At 37.8% G+C, this 24159-nt stretch overlaps 1 protein-coding gene and 1 long non-coding RNA gene across 16 annotated transcripts in view; one reads left to right on the plus strand and one right to left on the minus strand.

The window, feature by feature from the left end:
- sh3pxd2aa (SH3 and PX domains 2Aa) overlaps window positions 1-24159 on the plus strand; it is a 168337-nt gene that overhangs the window by 126974 nt on the left and 17204 nt on the right. For 7 of the 15 annotated variants that reach the window (XM_021475316.3, XM_005170994.6, XM_073947053.1 and 4 more), the window contains 2 exons: window positions 5896-6024; window positions 20483-20596. In XM_021475316.3, the coding sequence (XP_021330991.1) occupies window positions 5896-6024; window positions 20483-20596 (243 nt within the window). Of the gene's footprint in view, window positions 1-204; window positions 253-5519; window positions 5725-5895; window positions 6025-20482; window positions 20597-24159 lie in introns of those variants that run through there. The other 8 variants (XM_021475313.3, XM_009293905.5, XM_021475323.3 and 5 more) reach the window with 2 other exon arrangements.
- LOC141386350 (uncharacterized) lies at window positions 14845-23413 on the minus strand. The gene is made up of 3 exons (XR_012408180.1): window positions 23330-23413; window positions 17272-17399; window positions 14845-16405 (listed from the first exon to the last, which is right to left on the minus strand). It is a non-coding gene; the product is annotated as an uncharacterized lncRNA (long non-coding RNA).

The following is a 24159-nucleotide window of genomic DNA, read 5'->3' on the forward strand; positions in this document are numbered from 1 at the left end:
TCACAGGTTTTAAAGAATTGAGCTGTAGAACTGCGCAAATAAATAGTTTAATAATAAAAAAATAGTACTTTTGGCTGAGTCTTGTAGCTTTGATGAAAGCATGCAATGCTGGCTGTTGTGTCTTTTTCCGCTCTGTTCTGACTAACATTTCTCCTTCTTTTTCCTCTCTTTTCTCTCTCCTTCTCTGTTTTCCGCTGTCCTCAGTTTGGATGTATGGCCTTCAGGACAGTCCAACCAAGTCTGAGGCCTCAGGTACATATTAACCTTTCCTGCAAATCTTAACTGTGGTCTGTGTTTCCAGTTTTTATAAGAAAAACGGCTGGGTCCCAAATGAACACTTCACCACAATCATGTCTGGTGTAAAAATAAAGCGCCATCAATCACTGTTTAACTGGTAACTACATTAGGGACTGCAACATGGTTTTAAATGCAACTTAAATATAATATAAGTGTTGAATTTGACATAATATTAAATACATACACATACACTGGAATGTGAATTTTTTTATTATTGTTAAATCAAAAATTTTATTTACAATAAAATTATCAACCCACTTTCATGTGGTTAAAAAAGGTGGCCAAAGCTTTATGAGTGTCTTGAACACAGAAAAAGATGTTTTGAAGAATGTTTAAAGTACTTGACATTCATAGCAGATGAAGAAAACGCTAGCTGTATTCTAACATTCTTCAAAGTATCTTCTTTTGTGTTCAATGGAATAAAGAAAGACGTGGAGGGTGAGTTGTAAGTGGATTTTCATTTGTGAGTGAACTATCCCTTTAAGAGCTCCTTAAGTAAGAGTTTATGCTGGAAGGTATTTAGAATAGGTGTTGAAAGGGTAATGACGAAGAGGAAGACGTTTAGCGTTAAAACGGAGGGTGTAAAACATGACATGAGAGCTTGTGGTCTCCTCGCGCTGCTCTCCTGGGACGTCTAACAGACGACGGCCTGCAAATAAACATTTCAGAAAAGAATGCACTCCATTTTCGGAAATAAATGCTGATGCGTACAGAGCCGAAGCCCATGCGGAGTGTTTTTCACCAAGATCATCACACACGCCCCTACGTAATTGGACAATTTACTGCAAAATGAAGAAATCACTTGCTTGTTGTAGCGCTTTCTAAAAGCATGTCAAAATCCAGCTTAAAAATGTTGGTTTGTGACTCATCCCACATGGTTATTAGCTGTGTCTTTTGTTATATATAGCCTGAAACATTGCTATATTCCAGATTAGAGGGAATTTTCTAACCCTCAGGGCATCCAAGATGCAAGGTAAATGTTTTTTTGTACAGTAGAACCTTTAAAGATTATTTTTTTAGTTGAAACTGTGGTACTTAGGGATTCATAAATTCAGTCAGTGACTAAAAAAACATTAATTAAATACATTGACTTAAAAGTACTTTTTGAAAAAGTACCAGTCACCATTTACTTGCGATTTCCGTAAAAATGTACTTAATGTCAGTTAAAAAAAATATCTTTAATGTTCTTCTGAAGAAAAACAACATATTTGAAGCCTTGTGAGTCGATAAATTATAGCAAATTATGTATTTTTTTTTGGTAAACTATCCATTCACAAAGATTTTAAAGATTTTACAACTTCATAGTGTTTTGCTACTAAGAAAAGTTTAACAATGGTATTTGTAGTCGGTGTTGTGGAGGTTACTTTGGAAATGTAATAGATTACAGATTACAAATTAGCCTATTTAAAATGTTATAAGTAGTGTACCTTTTTAATTACTTTATAAAAGTAACTGATTACACCTGATTACTTGTAAGTTTCTAATGGATATTTTCAACTAAATAATTTTTAAACATTTATACCAAGCAGGCGTGATCTTTCAGTAGCTCTGTTTACTGTAAGAATTTTAAAATCATTCAACGCTGGAGTTAAGATTATATTAAATTTGTTTTAAAGTACAGCTATCACAAAACCAGACCTTATAACAAAAACGTGTTTACTGTTGTTACAAAATCTAAATTTGAGTTAGTTGTGCAGGGTGATTTTTGTGGCATTTGCAATAAGACAATACATCTGAGCTATTTTTGCAATTTTCATTTTTAAATCAAAGAAATTTGAATCCAAGTCAATCATATCTTAGCGATCAATAAACTGTCAAAGAAACATATGAGGCAGAATTGTTCAGTTCAATTATTTACTGCAAATAGTATGCTCCAAACAAAAACTAATTACAATATATAACAACAAAAACTACAAATACAATAAAAGCAGGTACACATTTAAAATACTATAGTCATTTATAGTAAAGGGAAATATTTAGGAATAAGCATTATATTGTATATTTACAACTCTTCATTAATAAATTACGCTACATAATGTAGTATCATTAGTAATTATGTAATTATGAACTAATAGTAATTACTATAGTATACTTTAGCCTTTACTACAGTAGACTATATATATATATATATATATATATATATATATATATATATATATATATATATATATATATATAGCAATACTGTATGTTGTCATGTTGGCGTGAAGTGTGAGGCGGCGCTGATTAGATTGTGCCTTACTTATGGTGATAGTGACAAGATACAGAGCTCCTGTTCTCTTTCCCTTGCACTGAATTCAAAGAATTCCCTGTAATGCTGATTTAAAAGTTCATGAATGTGGAAACACATTGCTTTAGCTGTTGGCGTCATGACCGTTTGACTCCTTGTCTTGTTACTAATTAAATCCAACCTTTTGGTTGGATTAAGGACTATTTCTTTGTACAATTTGATTTAATGAACAGCCTTACTTACCAAGACATAATTTCCTTTAGTAAATAGTAGCTGGCACTGTGTTACAAAAGATTACATTAAAAAATATATATATAATAGAATGTAATATAATATAATGCAATGTAATATAATATAATATAATATAATATAATATAATATAATATAATATAATATAATATAATATAATATAATATAATATAATATAATATAATATTACAAAGTTATATGTCCAAAATAAACATACCATGGTAAGTTTATGATTTGTATAAATTTTTGGATGTACTCAACACATCTTTATAAAAAATGTATAAAAATGTAAATACATCACTCTAATTCTCTACATACATTTTCTTTTTGTTTCTGACACATTTCTTATTAAAAGCCTCCAGAAGAGCACTGGGAATAACAAACTGCACTAAAAAGCAACTACAGAAATAGTTCTTGGTAAAATACATCATTTGAAGTTTTAGTAACTATATACAGAAAGCCTTGGAATGCATAAACCAGAGACATTTGAAGTGTTTTAAATAGTTTAGTTTAAAAAACAACATGCAATTATAATTTCATCCCAGTTTATTTAAAACAGTTAAACAGGATATTCATTGAAAAACAGAATAGTGAAACATTCGGCACATTAAGATTTGCATTTAAAAGTTGTATTTATTACATGTCACTCCAACTTTCAGAAGCATGTGATTCTTCAGGAAAGAAAACATTTATGCTAAAACCTATTTATTTCTGTGTAGAAATTAGGATACATATATTTAGGATGCTTTGTAAAAAAGAAAAAAAAAAAAATATATATATATATACATACATATATATATAATATATATATATATATATATATATATATATATATATATATATATATATATATATATATATATATATATATATATATATATATATATATATATATATATAATATAGTTTGCATGTTCTCCCTATATATATGTGTTATAGTTTTTTGTATATCTAAAAATATTTCAAAAATTAAATTATGAAAATTGTGCAAAAACATTCCATAATATACTATACACTCACCGGCCACTTTATTAGGTATACCAGTCCAACTGCTCATCAATGCAAATTTCTAATCAGCCAATCACATGACAGCAACTAAATGCATTTAGGGGTGTAGACAAGGTCAAGATGATCTGCTGCAGTTTAAACCGAGCATCAGAATGGGGAAGAAAGGTGATTTAAGTGACTTTGAACGTGGCATGGTTGTTAGTGCCAGATAGGCTGGTCTGAGTATTTCAGAAACTGCTGATCTACTGGGATTATTTACGCACAACCATCTCTAGAGTTTACAGAGAATGGTACGAAAAAGAAAAAATATCCAGTGAGTAGAAGTTCTGTTGGTGCAAATGCCTTGTTATGCCTCTGGTATGCCTTGATACCAGAGGTCAGAGGAGAATGGCCAGACTGGTTTGAGCTGATAGAAAGGCAACAGTGACTCAAATAACCACTTGTTACAACCGAGGTGTGCAGAAGAGAATTGCTGAACACACAACAGCAGCAGAAGACCACTCAGGGTGCCTCTCTTGTCAGCAAAGAACAGGAGACTGAGGCTACAGTTTGCACAGGCTGACCCAAAATTGGACAACAGAAGATTGTAAAAATGTTGCCTGGTCTGTTCAGTCTCGATATCTGCTGCGACATTCAGATGGTAAGGTCAGAATATGGCATTAACAACATTAAAAAATGGGTCCATCCTGCCTTGTATTAAAGGTTTAGTCTGATGGTGGTAGTTAAATGGTGTGGGGGTATTTTCTTGGCACACTTTGGGCCCATTAGTACCAACTGAGCATCATGTCAACGCCACAGCCTACCTAAGTATTGTTGCTGACCATGTCCATCCCTTTATGACCACAGTGTACCCATTTTCTGCTGGCTACTTCCAGCAGAATAGTGCCCCATGTTATAAAGCGTGAATCATCTCAGACTGTTTTTTTGAACATGGCAATATGTTCACTGTACTCAAATGGCCTTCATAGGCACCAGATCTCAATCCAATAGAGCACCTTTTGATGTGGTGCAACAGGAAATTCACATCATGGTTGAGCAGCCGACAAATCTGCAGCAACTGCGTCAAGCGATCATGTCAATATGGAACAAAATCTCTGAGGAATATTTCTAGTACCTTCTTGAACCTATGCCACAAAAGATTAAGGCAGTTCTGAAGGCAAAAGGGGGTCCAAATCGGTCCTACTGTAGTAAGGTGTACCTAATAAATTGGCCGGTCGATGTATCATCATTTTGAGGTTTCAAAGCCCTGGTCCTCATCTTAAACATATGCAAAGACAAAAAAACCTCGCATAAACACATGTATACAAATATAGTCTTATATAACTTGTAAAACACTAAAGAACTTTCATTTTTACCTCGACACTCTTTATGTCACTATTAAAGAAGAGCAGGTTAATGAGATAATCAGAGGAACCACAAAAAGAAAGACAGAAGGACAGAGAAAGAGAGAGTGTGGCTTAACCTCAGCTGAAATGCTTTCTTCTTGCGTTTCGCATAAACACAGCTTCTCTCTCTTTACTCGGCCCACTCATATGTTTCTATTTAAGGCTTGGAGAGCAGTCTACCCTGATTGGCGTTTCTCTCTCTCTCTCTCTCTCTCTCTCTCTCAACCAGATGGGAGGAGGGACAGAGTAAGAGAGAGAATTCAAGTGAAAAAAGAGAAAGGGAGGGCAGGAGAAAGAGGGAGGGAGGCCTGTTCTTGCTCTCCTGTTGAAGAAAAACTTTCTATCCCTCCACTCACGAGTCACGTCCCCTACAGTAAACAGCTCTCTTTTTTCCCTTCCTCCCCATTTCCTCCTGAAAACCTTCACTGTATTATGGAGACCCGGCATCACCAAGAGCCTACCGAGCGCTCGAGTCCCTGAAGGATCTTTACCTCGTTTTGCTTTTTTGCAATTGTCCGTTTCCCCCATTCAAATGCACGTCCAGCGAGGGCGAAGGTTCGTCTAAATGGCCTGTCTTTGCAGAGCATGCAGGAGTCTGAGTTACGCTAGGTTGCGGAGTGCGGATGGCGGTGTACCGGGGTCAAGCCACGGGTCGCTGGCAGGGCAGGGTTGGCAGGGGGAGCGCGGGACGGTGGCTGACAGCTTGTTTCTTCCCCTCGCCGGCAGGACTGGACAGCAGTGAGCCCATGGTGCTGGAGCAGTACGTGGTGGTGGCCAACTACGAGAGGCAGGAAAACTCGGAGATCAGTCTGAAGGCTGGAGAAACGGTGGACGTCATTGAGAAGAGCGAAAGCGGTGAGTCCCTTACACACACACACACAAACACAGGAGCTAATTGGCTTACCACGTGGTGTTTATTGGCGAAAGCTCGTGTATACACAAACCACAAGCATTCAGAGTCGCCTGCACACATGAATGCTTTCAGACGCTGTTCTGATGCACACACACTCAGAAATAAGGTACAAGGTCTGTCACCAGGGTGGTACCTTATCAAAAGGTACACTTTTGTACCATACAGGTGGACATTAGTACCTTTAGGGTATACTTGTGCACCTTAAAGGCTCACTTTGTACCTTTAAAGTATCACATTTGTACTTTGTAAATATTAACATGTACCTTTAAGGACTTGTAAGGAACAAAAATGTCCCCAGTGACAGATTGTGTACCTTTATATCTGAGAGTGCACTTCTTCTTTGATCTATAGCTTTTCCTTTGGTCTTTGTCCTTAAGATCCCTTGATTCTCTCTTCTGACACCCCCCCCCCCCCCCCCCCCCTCACAATGTAAATCTACTGTCTGGCTCCACCTGGAGGTGTCGTATGGCCAGTTTTGTTGGCGGTTGGTCAGACAGAACCCCCTCCTCACCTCTGGAATGGAGGCCAGATTGATGTGGAATGTCCATGAGATAGGCATGAGAAGTTTGTGGGTTGAAACATGTGCTAATGGATAAGAGTCACCATTGTGAAGATTAACAACAACAAGTTAATTTAGCCTTGAGTGTTGTTTTTTTTGCCTTTGGTTTCTGTTTTCCCAGATCAATGATCTTGCTAATGCTGTAAATGTTCAAACTATGTGCAAACCTTTTATGTTAACATATCTCGTAGCCTTGCATAGTAGAAGTTGAACATTGACTCTACTGAGGTTATGAACTTTGTTTCTTGTCACGCTTGCTGAACTCTTGAAAGTAGGATTGCTCATCCAGAGGGCTAGCAATGATAGGCTTTCAAGAACTAGCATCCTACTGTTGAAAGTGTATACAAATGTTAGTGTGAGATAATGGAAGTCATTATATTATCTTGAAATCATGAGGAAGAGGGTGGGGAGGATTAGTAGGAGTTGTCAGGAGTTATCAAGATGAGTAAATATCCAGTAACCCCATTGGAACTCACTGATAATAGAGCTTGACCTTCTGGTATCATCTATCATAACATAACCATCTGTCTAAACTAGTCTAGACTATGGCTGCATTCGAAACCAAATACTTTCATACTATACAGTACGCTAAAATCAGTATGTGAGCCGAGTCGTTTGTCCGAATTCATAGAGTTCGAAAATCAGTATGCGAGAAGAAATACCCGGATGACTTACTACTTCCGGCAAGATTCTGAAGTGCGCATTCCATGCACGCTGCGCTATCCCATGATGCCCCGCAAGAGAATTCATGAATGGGACTGAAGCAACACAACTGATACAGGTAGGTCATGTGACCATGACAAAATAGCGGATGTAGTATTCCATTCATACCTTTCACATTCATACTGTGTAGAATGTACTTTTCTAACTGCCGAGTAGTACGTTTAAATTCAAATGCAGCACCAACTGAATAGGCGGTTTCTTACGCAGCATATGTCTAAACCAATCTTAATAGGTGTTCAATATGAGACATTGATATTGGAAGTTTGTTTGCTGCTAAGTGTTTTTTTTCTTTATTTTATTTAAACATACCAGCAAATATTAGCTATACTGAATGTGAAAGATGCCCACTGTAAATAGTTTGTCATTTTTGTCAGTATGCCACATCTAGTGTAGACAGAAAACCATGCAACAGGAGTTTAAACTGATGAGGTTGACGAATTTGACGAAACTGACGAATTTCACATGACACAGAAGTGATAAATCAAAACCAAACCAATGTTTGGTAACGTCTGAATATGCACTGTAAAGGCTCCACCTTCTTTTGTAGCAGTTCATTTACATTTATCAACACAGGCTCATTGTGAAAACGTATTCCCATATACATTTCTGGAGAGCACGAATTATGTAGCCAGAGCAACGTATGGCTGCATTTCGTCTTTAAAACGAACGATACAGGGCGGTATGGAACCATAAACAGCTTCTGTTTCTTTTCACGCTACCGGCTGACCACTTACCTCGGTGTAGATGGCTATTCTGCTGTTACCAGTTTGCCCAGTGGCTCGCCTTACGCATAAGTGGACTTGAGACGCAGAGAGGAGTTGACCACAACAATGTGGTTTGAGTCCAGTGAGAACGGTTCCAGAAAGCAGGCAAAACAAAAACAAAAGACAAAACATTAAATAAACTAGTAAATAACAGAGAAAGAATGTGGTAAAATCTGAAAATGTGGTAAAAATCAGGCTAAGGCTTTTCCTTTCTGGATTGCTTTTGAAAACACTGTCTGTTGGGTTTAGAAAAGGCGGTGGGCGGTGTAATGTTTGTGTTTAACTCTAAGCCAATGATGTTATATAAGCAGGACATTCCATGTTCCTATTGGCTAGAATGAGTGTCAGTCAAGTTCCTCAAGGAAATGATAGAGAGAATAGGAAACAAGGGAACGCATGCGATGCTGTAAGAAAGCGCTAAGAAAGCGCTATGTTCTGAGTTAAGTTGATATTAAAAAAAACATACGTTGTTACAGCCAGCCTGTGAGTGGTCTAATATTCAACTGACACAACATGGTGTCAGAATAAACGGATGACAAACGAAGATGGATTCAGCAGGAGTCCCGATGCCGATTATGAACTGGGAGGCTAATAACCTGCCCGAGTCATGGCGCAAGTTTCAACAGCAAGCAGAGCTAATGTTCAGCGGACCCCTAAAAAATAAGGGTGAGGATGAAAAATGCAGTTATCTTCTCCTGTGAGTGGTCTAATATTCAACTTACACAACAGGCGGATTAATATGTGCTTTTGAAAACACTATCTATTAGGTTTAGGGAAGGCTGTGGGCGGGTTAATCAATGCTTTTGAAAACAATATCGGTTGGGTTTAGGGAAGGCTGTGGGTGGGTTAATCAATGCTTTTGAAAACACTATCAGTCGGGTTTAGGGAAAGGGGATTTGGCGGGAATCAGTCAGTCAGTCAGTCAGTCAGTCAGTCAGTCAGTCAGTTGTCAGCGACCTTTGGTGGATTCAGGCAAGAACAACAGGGATGAATGGCACTTGCGAGAGAAATTTGAGATCTGCAAAAGCGTACACAGCAGCCTCTGGTGGATTTGCGAAAAAACAGACTGCAAAAACGTACCTCCTGGGAGGTATTTCGTGTTCTCCAGAAATGTATACATGGGTACATATCAATAATGATCCTGGATTGGCATTTAAAGAGACACACATAGAAACAGCATGTCTTGCTTCCACTTAAAATAGCCCATCTACAAAAATAGTTTACTAAAATCTGTGGAGCATTTTTAGCTGACATTTATAGAAACATTATGGGGGCACTTATATTTTGTCTTGTAAAAAGAGCATAATAGCTCCTCTTTAATAATAACAAAAGAGATTCTTCCTCAGGATGTGGATGTCCTTGAGTAAAAAACTCTTGGCTTCCTTGGCCACAGTTAAACTCCAGCTGTTTTACAGTGCAGGCAAAGCATGACAACTTTGCTTGAGTCGAGAAAAGATGTACCACGCAAGGCCACAGGATTAATGAGTTGGAAACAGAAGCAGAGAGAGTCTAAATGAGAGAAACGAACAGAATATAAACACAGAATCATCTGCAAGAATGCATGTTTGAGCTGTTGAGAGTCAAATGGTGACTGAATTGTTATTTTTAAAAGGATAGTTCACCCAAATTGAACATTTACTCAAGTTGTTCTAAACCTTTATGAATTTATTTCTTCTGTTGAGAACAAAACAAAATTTTCTGAAGAATGTTGGGAGAAAACAGCCATTGTAGGAACAAAAAATACCATTGAAGTCAATTGACATTCGTTAGTATATCTTCCTTTGTGTTCAACAGAAGAGACACTCAACCAGCTTTGAAACAAGCGGATGGTGAGTAAATGATAGTGAAATGTTTATTTTGGGGTGAACTATCCCTTTAAGTGAACCGTCGCTTTAAATCTGCAGCCTATAAGCCAACTCCTGGAGTGAACTGTCTGTCCTTCGTTGACTCCAGAATTCATCAGATGTTCAAAGCGTTTATTGAAACTGAAGATGTGCAGCATCAGCTTGATATCTTGACACAAGTTGCCCTTCCTCCAACATCCAATCTCTTAAACAGATTTCCATATTTTGTACTATAGTATTAAATGACAATTCAAGTGCCGTTCAGAGTGTATTTTTTACCATTGGATATCATTCAAACCAACTTTTTAATGTGGCAAAGCTGCCTTTATAAGAAGTGATTGGCAGAAATAGGGCTGCTCTGGCTTCCCTCTCTAGGTCATGGAGAGGAAACGATGGAAAAATCCCCCTTGTCCTTAGTTTCATTACAGGCTAATGGATCCAGCAGAGTCTTACAGAGCGTTTACAGTGTCACGAATCCCAAACCAATACTAGCAGAAAGCGTTCAAAAGTTTTTGTTGCATGTCTGTAATATAGATAGCACAGTCAAGAGTTTATAAATCAGCCTGCTGTTTTTTTAGCATTATTTTAGGCAACTCTTCCATATAACAAAATAAATACAAGAATTATTAGTGGAACTGGTCGGAGGTCAGTAGCATTTGATTCCAGTGAGGGTAAACCTGACATGGCAATCTTCTGACATGTTGTCGGATATCTGCTTCAGATGCTGCTGTTGGTCCACGAGTTGTTTTGTTTCTTCCATTTTTGATTATATAGTTTAAGTTACTGTAAATACACTTTTAGGCTCTAAAACACAGATTAGCCGTCCATCAAATTATTTTTGTTTTCAGTGAACTGTATTTCTACCTTTATTATTAAGCAGATACTAACAGTACACTACCTGACAAAAGGCTTGTCCTTAATCCCAGTAGTAAGAGCAACAAATAAGAACTTGACTTTTAGTTGATCAATTGGAAAAGTGACAGAAGGTGTCAAAAAAGAAGAGCAGAAGGAATTCAATTTAGCGCAGGTTTAAAATGTGAGTATGTTGACATAGAGCATCTACAACAACTGTCATCTGCTGTTAAAGAAACTTTTTTTTTTAGTTTTGCTTCGATGTAATGAATTCTGTGAACAACTCCGAACTGAACAAGGTTCAAACGAGCACAAATACAGCTAGAAGTGCGCTGTATTTCTGTCCAAAATACTGTCTAAAAAGAGCAATGCTTAGATCTGGAATTTTAAACATATGATTGGGGATTATTCTAAAGAAACGTTCATTATTTCATATTCCACTCTTCTTCAACGCGCTGCAGTAGACTATGCCCTACTATGAAAATTGCTCTGTGCCATCAATATTATGAGGTTTCCTCCCATCCTCTGGCTTCTCTCTCCCCTGGGTCCATTCGTTCAGCCGGTCACCCCCACTTACTGAAACTGAATCAATAGAGAGCTGCTCATGGTCCCAGGTAGGCTGGTTTGTCTTGGCCTCCCTCCCGTTAGAGATCAGGTCTGTAGAGACTTAGCTGATCATGAACCAAAGGGCTTCGCATGGTTCTACAATTTTTAGGGGTCAGTATTGTTTAATCAAATAAGGTCACTGAAATGATATTGTTGATATTAAGAAGGCCTGCCTCCAACCAGTGCTGATATACAGCCATATCGCACTGATACGAGGGTACCTAAATACATTGATGACGTGGTAAGAGAAGACGTTAATAACAATAACAGCCGTCGTAACCATATATGGTTCACCCCTGCCTAGATCATGTGTCCTGGATTGTGTGTCCTGAAACATGTGTGGGTCTACGGGCCAGCAGCTGGATATTATTGTGTTTATGGGCATTTGAGTAGTTGTCAAGTGATGTGTGTTTGACCAAAAAGCTATTGTTTTCAAGTGTAGTTATTTTATTTAAAAATACAGATGTCAAGCTTTATGTGGACATATTTCTTATTAAATATATAAGAAGTATTCACTGAGATTCCAGTGTGGTTGTTGGCCACAAAAAGCACACGTCTGGTCCGAACTTCTCCTCTGTAGAAACATCAGTCTATATCGATCAGTGATTGGCTCTTGTAGTAGTAGGCGGAGCTTCATTCGCTATAATGACCATTAGACTTTTTTCCCATTCAAATCTTTACAAGTGACACGTCTTGTGAATTCTATAGTGTTTGGTTGTACCCATGTAAGCAGATTACAACTAAAATCGTAGTCCCATTCCCACTCACATATAACGGGCCTGTATTGAGTGCTTCCATAAGAGTGAAATCTGAAAATACTAGAGATGTATTTGAACTCACGCCAGGTGGGAATGCGCTTCGGCTGACCTTGTGATGGGAAACTAAAATCTCATGTTAATTGATTCATGTTGTTTATTCTTCAAGATCATTTTCTCACTGTTTACTTTTCTCAACATTTCATGCCAGCTTCCTGAAATAACATCGCTCTCAATTCTATGAACCAGTCTAGGAAAACAAGTCCAGGAAAGAACTAACATGTTTATGCTGATCTAAGACCAGCTGTTCCTGAACAAATCACAACCGCTGGAGCTCTCCAATTGAAAACCGCAACAGTGATCTCAGATCATTGTGAAGGAGCGGACGACATCATCAGCCTTTGAAGTTCAGACCAAAGAAAGCCCCCTCCGCCGCCTCGGCTTTGTCAGATTACACAGACCCTTTTTGGTCCCGAGCCCAAAACCTGATACTCACAGCTTTTCAGGAAAGAACTTGAGTGTGACCGAATGTAGGCCAGACGCTCCACTGGCCTGGATTTTGGGGAACGTCAGCTGAAATATCCTTTCAGTTGCTTTCAGCTCTGATAGATTAGTAATGTTTGATTGTAGGCAGTTATGTGGATAGATAAGTTGCTGGTTGAAATGAGTCTGCCAGAAATCGCGTTTGCCATACCAAACGCATGTCAAAGGAAGGCATGTTGTTATTGCTGAATGAAAGAGGGATTTTCTGCTCCAAAACTGAGTAGTGCCTTTCCTAAACATAGTGTAAGTGAGCGATTGAAACACTCTGCGCTACTCTTGGGAAGCTTGGGTTCAGTGAGATATTTTAAAGGGATTGTGAACCCACAGATATTTGCAATTCATTTACTCGTCATCTGACTGACTAAGATTTAAGTTTGGCTAGAGGAGAATTGGTGGTGCCCAACTGAGCTGGGTTTTTCCGACATGGATGTTTTTGCAAATTGTAGTTGCTTCTGTTTGTATTTATTTCTGTTTGCTGCTTCAGCTCTAAAATAAGAAAGTGAAAGGCATGTGTAATTTTGCCTGTCTGATTTTTTTTCTCTTTCTTCTTCTGGCTGGTTTGGATGGAGGGAATGTGTGGTGAAAACTTCAGCTTTGAAGTGCAGGCCAAACATCTGCCGTCTTTCACTTTCCTCTTTGTCTTTTTCTGTTCAGCCTCTCTTCGCGTCTGGCTTTCTCTTTTCTCTCATTCATTTCAGCTTAATTGCTATATATTTAGACGGTTGAAGCTGTTTGGCGCATGAGCTTAAATTAGTAGGATGAGACCGAATATTCCCGCTTCAGGAGATGAAATGGGTGAACCTAGAGTATTGATTGATTAATATGAGTGTTGGGGATGTTGGAGGTTAGGGATGTGACTGTGAGCTTTATGATGTCATCGTTATCAGGCCTTTAGTGCTTAAAATAACTTTCAAAGTGTTATATGCTGCATGCTGTCTTTGCTAAAAGACTTTCAGATGAAATCAAAACCAGCTTAGTGTGTAAAAAGTTGCACTGAACTGGACTGAACAGCTGCAGGAAAACACTACATGAGCCCAATAGGACAAAAACAGACTGAAAGGAGAATAAATTAACTTAAATTGAATCTATCCAACCATTCATTCATCCACCCAACCATCTATCCATTCACCCACCAATTCATCCATCCATCCATTCATCCATCTTTCCCTACACCCAACATAACCATCCATCCCTTCATCTATCTCTACACGCCCCATCCATCCATCCATCCAACCATACACCCACCCAACTATCCATCAATCCATACACAAACCAACCCACCCATCCATAAAGCCATTCATCCATACACCCACCCCCACTCATCCATCCATCCATACACCCACCCCCACTCATCCATCCATCCATACACCCACACATCTATTCATCCATCCACCCACCCACTTACCCATCTATTCATCCATCCATCCATCCATCCATACAACCACCGACCCACCCATCCATCAATCCGTTCAATCATCCATCCATCCACCCACCCACCCATCTATCCATACAACCACAGTCTATCCATCCATACATTCATTCATTCATCCATCCACCCACCATCCCACCAACCCACCTATTCACCGACCCACCTATCCATCCATTCATAAATATATTCTTCCGTCCATCCAGACAGCCTCCCACCCATTTATCCATCCATCCATACACAAACTAACCCACCCATAAATATATTTATCCATCCATTTATGCACCCACAAATTCATTCATCCATCCATCCATACATACACAAACCAACCATCAATCCATCTTTCCATGCACCCATACACCCACCCATCCATCCATCTACCCACCAAGCCATTCATCCATATACCCACCAACCCATCCATCCATCCATAAATCCATTCATCCACCCATTCATCCATCCATCCATACACCCACCCACCTATTCATCCATCCATCCATCCATCCATCCATCCATCCACCCATCCATCTATCCATTCATACACCCACCCATCCATCCATCCATCCATCCATCCATCCATCCACCCATCCATACATTCATCCATACACCCACCCATTCACTTACTCATCCATCCATCCTTACACCCTTCCATCCATCCACAATCCCACTCACCCATCCATCCATCCTTTCTTCTTGGATTTCTCTTTCACCCTTAGTGGCAGCAAAGAAAATTACGCACATAACTTTATGTAAGGTATGTGTTTTCTGAAGACAATATAAGCAGTGCTTGCCATACCAAACCTTTAGAGTGGGTAGTTGCACGATGGCACAAAAATCTGAATCTTATCTAACCACACACACACACACACACAAAACCTCACTCGACCTACTGCCCTACCATGTGTATATGAGAAGTCAATGGCACACACATGCAGCTGTCAGCAGAAACGTTTCTCAGAAGCCGATACGCAGTCCAAGATTTATTAGTCTGTTTTGCAGTAACACCATCTTTCTCAGAACGGCCCAGATCTTTCTCTTTGAAGAGCAAGCCCACCTGTATCTCAGCTTCTGTTGTCTGTTTTTGTGTAAAAAAGATCGTAACGTTCTGAACCGCTGAGGAATTCAGAGGAGTACATCATTTCTGTATCAAAGATAGACTCCTGTTGTCTGTCTTGAGCTCTGCTTGTCTCTTGTTTGGTGAAATAACTTGTTTTTGCTCTGTCAAGCAAGAGCTTAGCTTTGAAACTTGGCAGGCATAAAGAGTAATATCAATCTGAGCTTTTAAAGGAAGACTTCACTTTTTTTTACCAGTCACCTAAAGTTAAACAGTAGAGTTTCACCATTTTTAAATCCATTTAGCCAATCTTTGGATCTGGCAGAAGCACTTTTAGCTTATCACAAATTATTGAATTGGATTAGACCATTACAAACTCGCTCAACAAAGAAAAAGGAGTTTAAATATTTTTTTTCTATTTAATGCTTGAATCTTTTGTATTTGCATCTTGTACTAAGGCTGATGAAAAATCAAAACAGGCTGATACGGCAAGGTACTATATACTCGCTTTTAATTTTTCGAGGGAAATGCTAATGGTCTAATCCGATAAAATGAATTATGCTACGCTAATCTAAAATTGGCTAAATGGACTCAAAAGTGTTAAAACTTACTCGTTTAACTGTAGGTGGGCCTACTTTTTTTTAAATGGAGTGTTCCTTCAGGTCATTCAGCTGACCTCAAATCAGAGGATCTGATTTGGATTATATAATTTTCTAGCTGTTCATTTTCATTATTGGCGATCAAGTATTTAAACTGTTCTGTGTTTAAAAAATTGTCTGATTTGTTTGTTGTTGAATAGTAAGGATGGGAACATTGATACTGCAGTTTTCATATTGTTACTTACAAGCTATTTGTTTGGTGTTAAGAACCTTAAAAATATCATTCATTCATTTTCTTTTCAGTGTCTTTGTTAATTTGGGGTCGCCATGGCGAAATGAACTGCCAACTTATCCAGCAAATGTTATTACGGAGTGGATGCCTTTCCAGCTGCAACCCATCACTGGGAAACATCCAAACACTCTAATTCACACACATGAACTCACACACTATGAAAACACACATTCACACACTATGAAAAATTTTAGCTTACCTAATTCACCTAACCGCATGTCTTCGGACTTGTGTGGGGAAACTGGAGCACCCGGATGGAAACCCACTTGAACACGGCGAGAACATGCAACATGCAAACACCGCAACACCCTTAAAAATATCAGTAATGACATTTTATTAATACAAAATAGGAATTTACTTGCAGTTTTGATTTTCTAGACATTCTAAGTAGTTCAAAATACACTGAAAGTTGAAGTTGGCCTGAAAAATAAAATAAAATAAAATAAAAAAAATTGGAAAAAAAAAATTGCAAATACTTAAAAAAAAATGTTTTCAATATTTCTAATAAAAACTGTATTTAAGAAAAATAAAGAAGCTACAAATGATCATTTAAATAAAAATATCACATAACTAAAAAAGTATCAACATCATATTTAAAATTTGGTGTCACCTATACCTATTGCATACTGACATCTATTCGTGCAGATGCAACATGACAGAAATCTGTACTGTCAATTTTTATTAATGTTGAATGAGAACTGTCAATTCACAAATGCTAGATTGTCTCATTGTTTTTTTTTAGATGCAGCCCATGTGGGTTATTTTTATGTTGTCAATTTTGTTGTCCTGGAAATATACTGACACCTACTAGTCTGGATGAAACATAGATTACCATATATATATATATATATATATATATATATATATATATATATATATATATATATATATATATATATATATATTATTATTTAGTATATTAATTATTAAATATATTATTTAGTATATGTATATTAAACTGTAATCAGATTATTCTGAAAATTGCCAATACCAAGGTGTTTACCAAAATAAAGTAAGTAGTGTTTAATTGGTCATGGCTACTTCCATAAGAGGACCCACCGCATGTATAAAAAACTGATTTAATTAGGCTACAAATAAGGCCAGTCTTCATCTTATGTTTAAGTACATCAATTTAACTGCTGAAAAGATGTTGTGAGGACTGTGATGAAACATACCTATAGCATTCACACAAGTAGATCAACAGATGCCAGGCGATTCCAATGAAAAGCATCTTTGTGATGGTGAAATTGCACCATTTTGCATTTGGATTGAATTGGCCCTCTGTGCTTGCCATAGACGGTTCCTGGTGTGCATAAACAGGGAGAAAGTATCTCAGTCAATGGGGTTCAGTCAGGCAGGGTGGTCACAACTTGCTCTCAGCTCTTTTACAAAACTATTAACAAATTCATACCGCTTGTGTGTGTGTGTGTGTGTGTGTAAGGATGTGCTGTGTCAGGGTGATATACAGTATATTTCAGTGAGGTCTGTTTGAATCTTACTGTGTTGTCTGTATGTAAGCAGTATTCTGATCTGTTGGCACTATTTGAGGTTTAAATGTACATTAGAGGTCAAAAGTTTGAGTCATTAAGATTTGAAATAAATCTCTTTTGCTGGTCAAGGCTTATGTAGGCAGGCATAATATGCAGTAAGTGTCTATTCTAATTATTGGTGTCAGTTCACTTTTGTAAAAAATAATATATTAAAATTATATAAATTATATTCATCAGACCAGACAGGCACAGCACGTCAACATGACGGGGGGATGTTGCTTTGTGTCTGAAATTAAAATTGAGTTGACGTCAAAACCCAATGTCAGGCCGAAGTCAATGTCCAACATGCAACCTAAAATCAACTAAATATCAGCATATAATGGTGTTACAGCTTGACATTGTGTGAACGTCACTACTATGACGTCTATCAGATGTTACATTTTTGTTTCCATACCTGATGAATAGATGTCAGTATTTGACGTCAATATGACGTTGCTTTAACATGTTGACTCCACGTTGTATTTTGGTCATTCTCCAACACAACCTACAATCAACCAAATATCAACGTCTAATGATGTTACAGCTTGCCGTTGTGTGGCCGTTACCACTGTGACGTCTATCAGATGTTAGATTTTGGTTGCCATACCTGACAAATGAATGTCAGCAGTTGACTTCAATATGACGTTGGTTTAAGATGTTGGCTCAACGCTGGATTTTGGTAACTTTCTAATGCAACCTAATATCAACAAAAGAACATCATTTGATGGCGTTATTGGACGTCCAAAAATAAGATTGCCCTTAGACGCTGGCTAGACGTTGAATTTTGGTCACCTGACGTCACAACCTAAATCTAACCTAATATTAATGTCTTATGACATTGTGGTTGCTGGGTAACACCTTTACTGTCACAAGTTGAATCATATTATTTTAACGTTAATTTATTAGTTTAATGTTACTTTATAATTGCATTATATTACCTATATTTTCAAGTTAGAACTCAAAATGTGGGCTCAGTGGTTAGCACTATCACCTTACAGCAAGAAGGTCGCTGGTTCGAGCCTCCATTGGATCAGCTGGCATTTCTATGTGGAGTTTGCATGTTGCCATGGGTTTCCTCTAGGTGCTCTGGTTTTCCCCCTTGTCCAAAGACATGCGCGATGTGTATTTGCTAAACTAAATTGGCCGTAGCGTATTTGTTTGAATGCAAGAGTGTATGGATGTTTCCCTGTACTGGGTTGCAGCTGGAAGGGCATTTGCTGTGTAAAACAGAGGATAAGTTGGCGGTTCATTTCGCTGTGGCAACCCTTGATGAATAAAGGGACTAAGACGAAGGAAAATGATTGAATGAATAAACTCTAAATGTGTGGTGAGAGTTAAAGGGTTAAATTTCCTTTTAATTGACATTTTAAAGCCAGTGTTACTTAATATTTCCTAAGTTGAACTCTTTATCCTGTGCTCTCAAGACCACATAAACATGGTCTGGGTCTCAAAACTTGAAGATGTGGTCTGGATATGGGTCTTGGTCTATGGTTTCAGACAAGACTACAGTCTATTTCCAACATACTGAAGATGAAACTAATGTCGGCTCAGCATCTTCACTATCGCATAGCAGTTTTAAGAATTCCAAGACTGCAAAGTATTGTTTAAAATGAAAGCTAGAGTAAATTGCAAATTGAAAGTTGATGAACTGAGTATGGGCTTCAGCTTTGGTTTTACAGAGTCTAGTAGTGCCAAAGAACAGTATTTTTCTCTTTTATTACATATATTTAAATGTAAAGTTGTCTTTTCAGCATCATTACTCCAGTCTTTAGTGTCACACGATTCTTCAGAAATCACTTCAATATGCTTATTCGGTGCTCAAAATGTGCATGTCATAATATTGTTGTCGCTGTCACTTTTGCTCAGTTTAATCCATCCAGAAGAAAAATAATGAAAGAAATAAAGGACAATCAAACTGACCGCAAGCTTTTGAATGATATTTTACATACATAAGTGTTTTTACACACGTGTAACATATTCTAAAGCATACAGTACTGACATCATTATTGGCACAAGCTGGTTCAGAACATTTGCGGTTAATCAAAAGACTTGCTTCTGTATGGTTATGATGTCATTATGAGCTGATTTATAGCTGACTGATGACATCACACTGTTATGATCAGCTTCCCAGCAATACTCTGTTGCCTTGGCAACAGGCTCACTCAGATGAATCTGTTTTTCAGACGACTTTGAGTTTTCACCCACTGGTGTTCACATAAGTTAGATTTACATTTTAGTAGTGAACTACATATAGGTTTAAGCTCAGTGATTGTGTTTTAAATGGATCCTTCTTTTTTATCCTTCTTGTTTGAGAGTTTGTTTTGAAATCTGAGAGACATCTTTGAGTTACTGTGCAAATGTGGGGGTGGGGGGGATAACCCACTATAATCCATGTTTCAAAAACAAGTCATTATGTGACATTTAATGATTTCAACACAGCACAAAGGAGCTGAAAGACATCAATTTTAACGATGAGGTTATTTTGGCCAAAAACGCACAAGCATTGCACAATGTTGAACATGTCAAACCTTCCTTATGTTTGCCTGTGCATACAAACACTTATCAGGTCCATACGCTTTGATATTTATATTACTGTGAGGTCTAATTGATCCCAAATGTTACACAGGAAGTCCGTTGGATTAATAAACATGGCCTGAAGCTAAATAACACCAGAGAGAGTGTGTTTGTAAGCACGGCTGAAGCCAAAACATTGCAAACTCCCATCAGATTAGCGGAAACCAAATGTTTGCGTATTAGAATTCATTCGCAATGCATGGATGTTTCTTAGTCTTCAATCTGTAAACAAAGTGACTATTCATCCAGGTGTTCAAATATACATGTTGTTTCCTATCTGTAGGCTGGTGGTTTGTCAGTACAGCTGAAGAACAGGGCTGGGTTCCTGCCACCTACTTGGACTCTCAGAGCGGCACCAGAGATGATCTGGACCTTGGAACATCTAGATCTGGAGAAGGTAGGACGCACTGAATAAATGGATCTGTCACATTTATTGATCGATCACCATCCGTGACCAAAATATGGATTTCATCATTTAAGATAAACTTTGTATACCAAATATTTAGCTTGTTTGAGAGAGAAGGGGAAGACTAGGGACTTTGAGAGATCTCAGATTGAAGAAGGATAGAAAAATGGGTTCTCATTCATGAAATGTTGCCATCCTTTATTGTCGAGTATCGTTATGGCGATAATAGTCAACAAAATATATATCACAGACGTGTGATAAATCCAGCCTGATCTCACGAGAAAATGTAAGTATTTTATGTTTTGCCAGTTTAGTGGCTAATTCGTACGAATTGTACGATTTTAAAAAGGAGGTGGCACCGAACCCCACTCCGAAACCAAACCGTCATTAGGGGATGAGCAAGTCGTACTAAATTGTACGAATTAGATTGTACAAATTCATACGAATTAGCCACTAAATCAAAAAGTTACGAATTGCCTTGAGATTGTGTTGGATAAATCACATTTATTTTATGCATTGGTTTATTCCCACCCTCCAAAATGTTGCTGTTCTGCTATTGGCTAGAGCGACCCAAAGGTGAACCCAGAGCTGAAAATATAGTGGAGGAAATAAGTATTGAACATGCCATGTTTTTTTCATCGGAATAACATTTCTAAAGGAGATGCTGACTTGGAATTGAACCAAATTTTGGTAAAAACTCAAACAAAACAAACATAAAAATGAAACAAAACAAACAAAATCTGAAAATTTTGTTATGAGTAATAACAATTAAATGACACAAGGAGAAAGTGCTGAACTACTGAAAAGGATTCAATAATATAAGACTTTTTCTGATGATGGCAGCTTAAAGACGCCTCTCATATGTAGATTGAAGTCACATGAATTGCTCAGGTGTGATTTATTTCACCTACTTCAACAAAATGTAAAAAAAAAAATTTGATGGTTCTGTGGTTTATTTATTAAAACTGATCTTTAATTTGTATTCTCTATTGGATTCAAGTCAGGTGATTGGCTGGGCCATTCCACAGCATGATTTATTTATTCTCTAAAAGCATTTGAAAGCTTCCTTGGCTGTGTTGGGATCATTGTCTTGCTGAAATGTCCACCCTGGTTTCATCTTCATCATCCTGCTAATGTAGATGTTGGACTGAAACAGCTAATATTTATTTACAATGATGAAGGGCAAAAGGTTGCTGAAGAACTACTGAGAGATTTTAGCTTCTGTCTGGGCTTTCTACCCTTTCCAATATTCACGTGTTCAATACTTCATTCCATTTTATTACAGTGTCAACGACAGCTTTAAAAATAAGTTTTCTGAGGAAAATGGTGACATGTTCAATACTTATTTCCCTACTGCAAATACTTCGAGAAGAGAGGAAAATGACAACACCCAATAATATTAACTTTTAGGGCAATACAAATAGATTGCTGAAAATCAATCAATGAGTCAATAAATAAGCAAAGGATTTGGACGTCCTATCCGTCAGTTGCTGAATGGATTTTGAAATGTTGATTGGATGTGGGTCTTTCTCACAATGTAGACTTTTAGTTGATTATGAGTTAGATTTTTAAGTGATATTATTTTTGTGCTGGTTAAAAGAAATAAGCATATATAAGTCATACACAAATAATTCACAATACGCATTTACAAAATTAACATGCGACTGATGTTCCAGTTTTCTTCATTGTGAAAGCTTGAAACTGTATTTTTACAAACTAGATATCTGGAGTCTAGGAGTACACAACAACAAAAATGAAATTTGAAAATACGTCTATACAAATCTGCTATAAAAACAGTGGTCTTAAATGTCAGATGTGCTAATTTTAATGGCATGTAATATTCAGCTTAATTAAACAACAACAAAAATGAAATTTGAAAATACGTCTATACAAATCTGCTATAAAAACAGTGGTCTTAAATGTCAGATGTGCTCATTTTAATGGCATGTAATATTCAGCTTAATTAAATTACAATTGCCAATAATTCAAACTAACACAATTGAAAATTAGGTTGTTTTGTCATATTTTAAGCTCCATACTCCTGAATGTACAATGCCATAGTTAAAGAAAAACTGTTCTGTTTTCTCACTACAATAAAACAAGCATAAAGGATGATGCAGTCTCAATATAAATGTGTCCTTTTCTAGTCTTAGCAAACCACACTTTAGCAGTATTTTGTGCAGAAAGGCTCCAGGTGTAAGATTAGGAGCGTTCAGGCTGGAGATAAAGCTTTTGCTACTATCTTTGTCTTAGGCGGATCGATAAATCCCCACGCGTGCGCACAATTTATTGATCCCAGAGGGGTAATTTACCTTCCCTCATGGCTACACAGCTTCATTTTTAAGATGTAGACAGATTTTTGTAGGCTGAACTTTGTTTGAACTAGACCATCTACATTTAGAATTGTTCAAATAAATTATTTAAATTGAGCTGAAACAACACTATTCATGAGCTTCTTGGGGACAAGTTAGTTGTTTTACTGTATGTACAATAAACCTAAATTGGTGAAAACTAGTAAGTTAACTTAATTCCTTCATGTTGTGTCCCAACACAAATCGATTGTGTTGAACCCAACATTTTTTCAACCTAGGCTCATTCTGAAAACGTAGCCCTATATACATTTAGAGATCGATAATTATGTAGCCAGAGGAATTTCGTCCTTAAAACAAATGAAACGCGGCGGTATGATGCCATTCCTTCTCACACTACTGGCTGACTCCTTACTTCTGTATGGACGGCTTTTCCGCTGTTACCAGTTTGTGCAGTGGATCACGTCAGTGGCGGACTTGAGACGCAGAGCAGAGTTGACTGCAATAACAGGGTTCAGGTCCGGCGAAGAACAGTTCCAGAAAGCAGGTCAGACAAAAACAAAAGCCAAAAAATATCAAATAAACATGAAAACAACAGAGTGAGAATGTGCTAAAATCTGAAAACGTGGTAAAAGTCAGACTGCCGCAAGGGCTTTTTTTTCTGGATTGCTTTTGAAAACACTTCCGGTTGAGTTTAGGGAAGTGGGTGGGCGCTGGTCAATTGGTGCTTTTTAAAACACTATTGGTTGGGTTAAGGGAAGGAGGAGGGTGGGTCAGTCGATCAGTCAGTCAACAGCGGCCTCTGGTGGATTTACGCGAGAAGAGCAGGCACTAATGGCACTTGCGAGAGAAATTTAAGATCTCAAAAATAATAATAATAATTCCTTACATTTACATATTTCTAGACACTCTCCTCATCCACCACCAGTGTGCAGCATCCACCACGCGACGGCAGCCATATTGCGTCAGACCGTGCACCACATACCAGCTGATTGGTGGAGAGGCTTCATCATAATTAATGAAGCCATTTATGATATGGGTATGGTAAGGAGGCCATGATGGACGGAGGCCAGGATGCTGGGGTTAAACTCCTACTCTTTTTCGAAGGACATCCTGGGATTTTTAATGACCACAGAGTGTCAGGATCTCAGTCTCATCCGAAAGACAGCGCTCACTGAGCAGTATAGAGTCCCCTTTACTCTACTGGAGCATTAGGACCCACACAGACCGCAGGTTGAGCGCTCC

This window comes from Danio rerio, chromosome 1 (assembly GCF_049306965.1).
Source record: "Danio rerio strain Tuebingen ecotype United States chromosome 1, GRCz12tu, whole genome shotgun sequence".
Taxonomy (NCBI): Eukaryota; Metazoa; Chordata; class Actinopteri; order Cypriniformes; family Danionidae; genus Danio; species Danio rerio.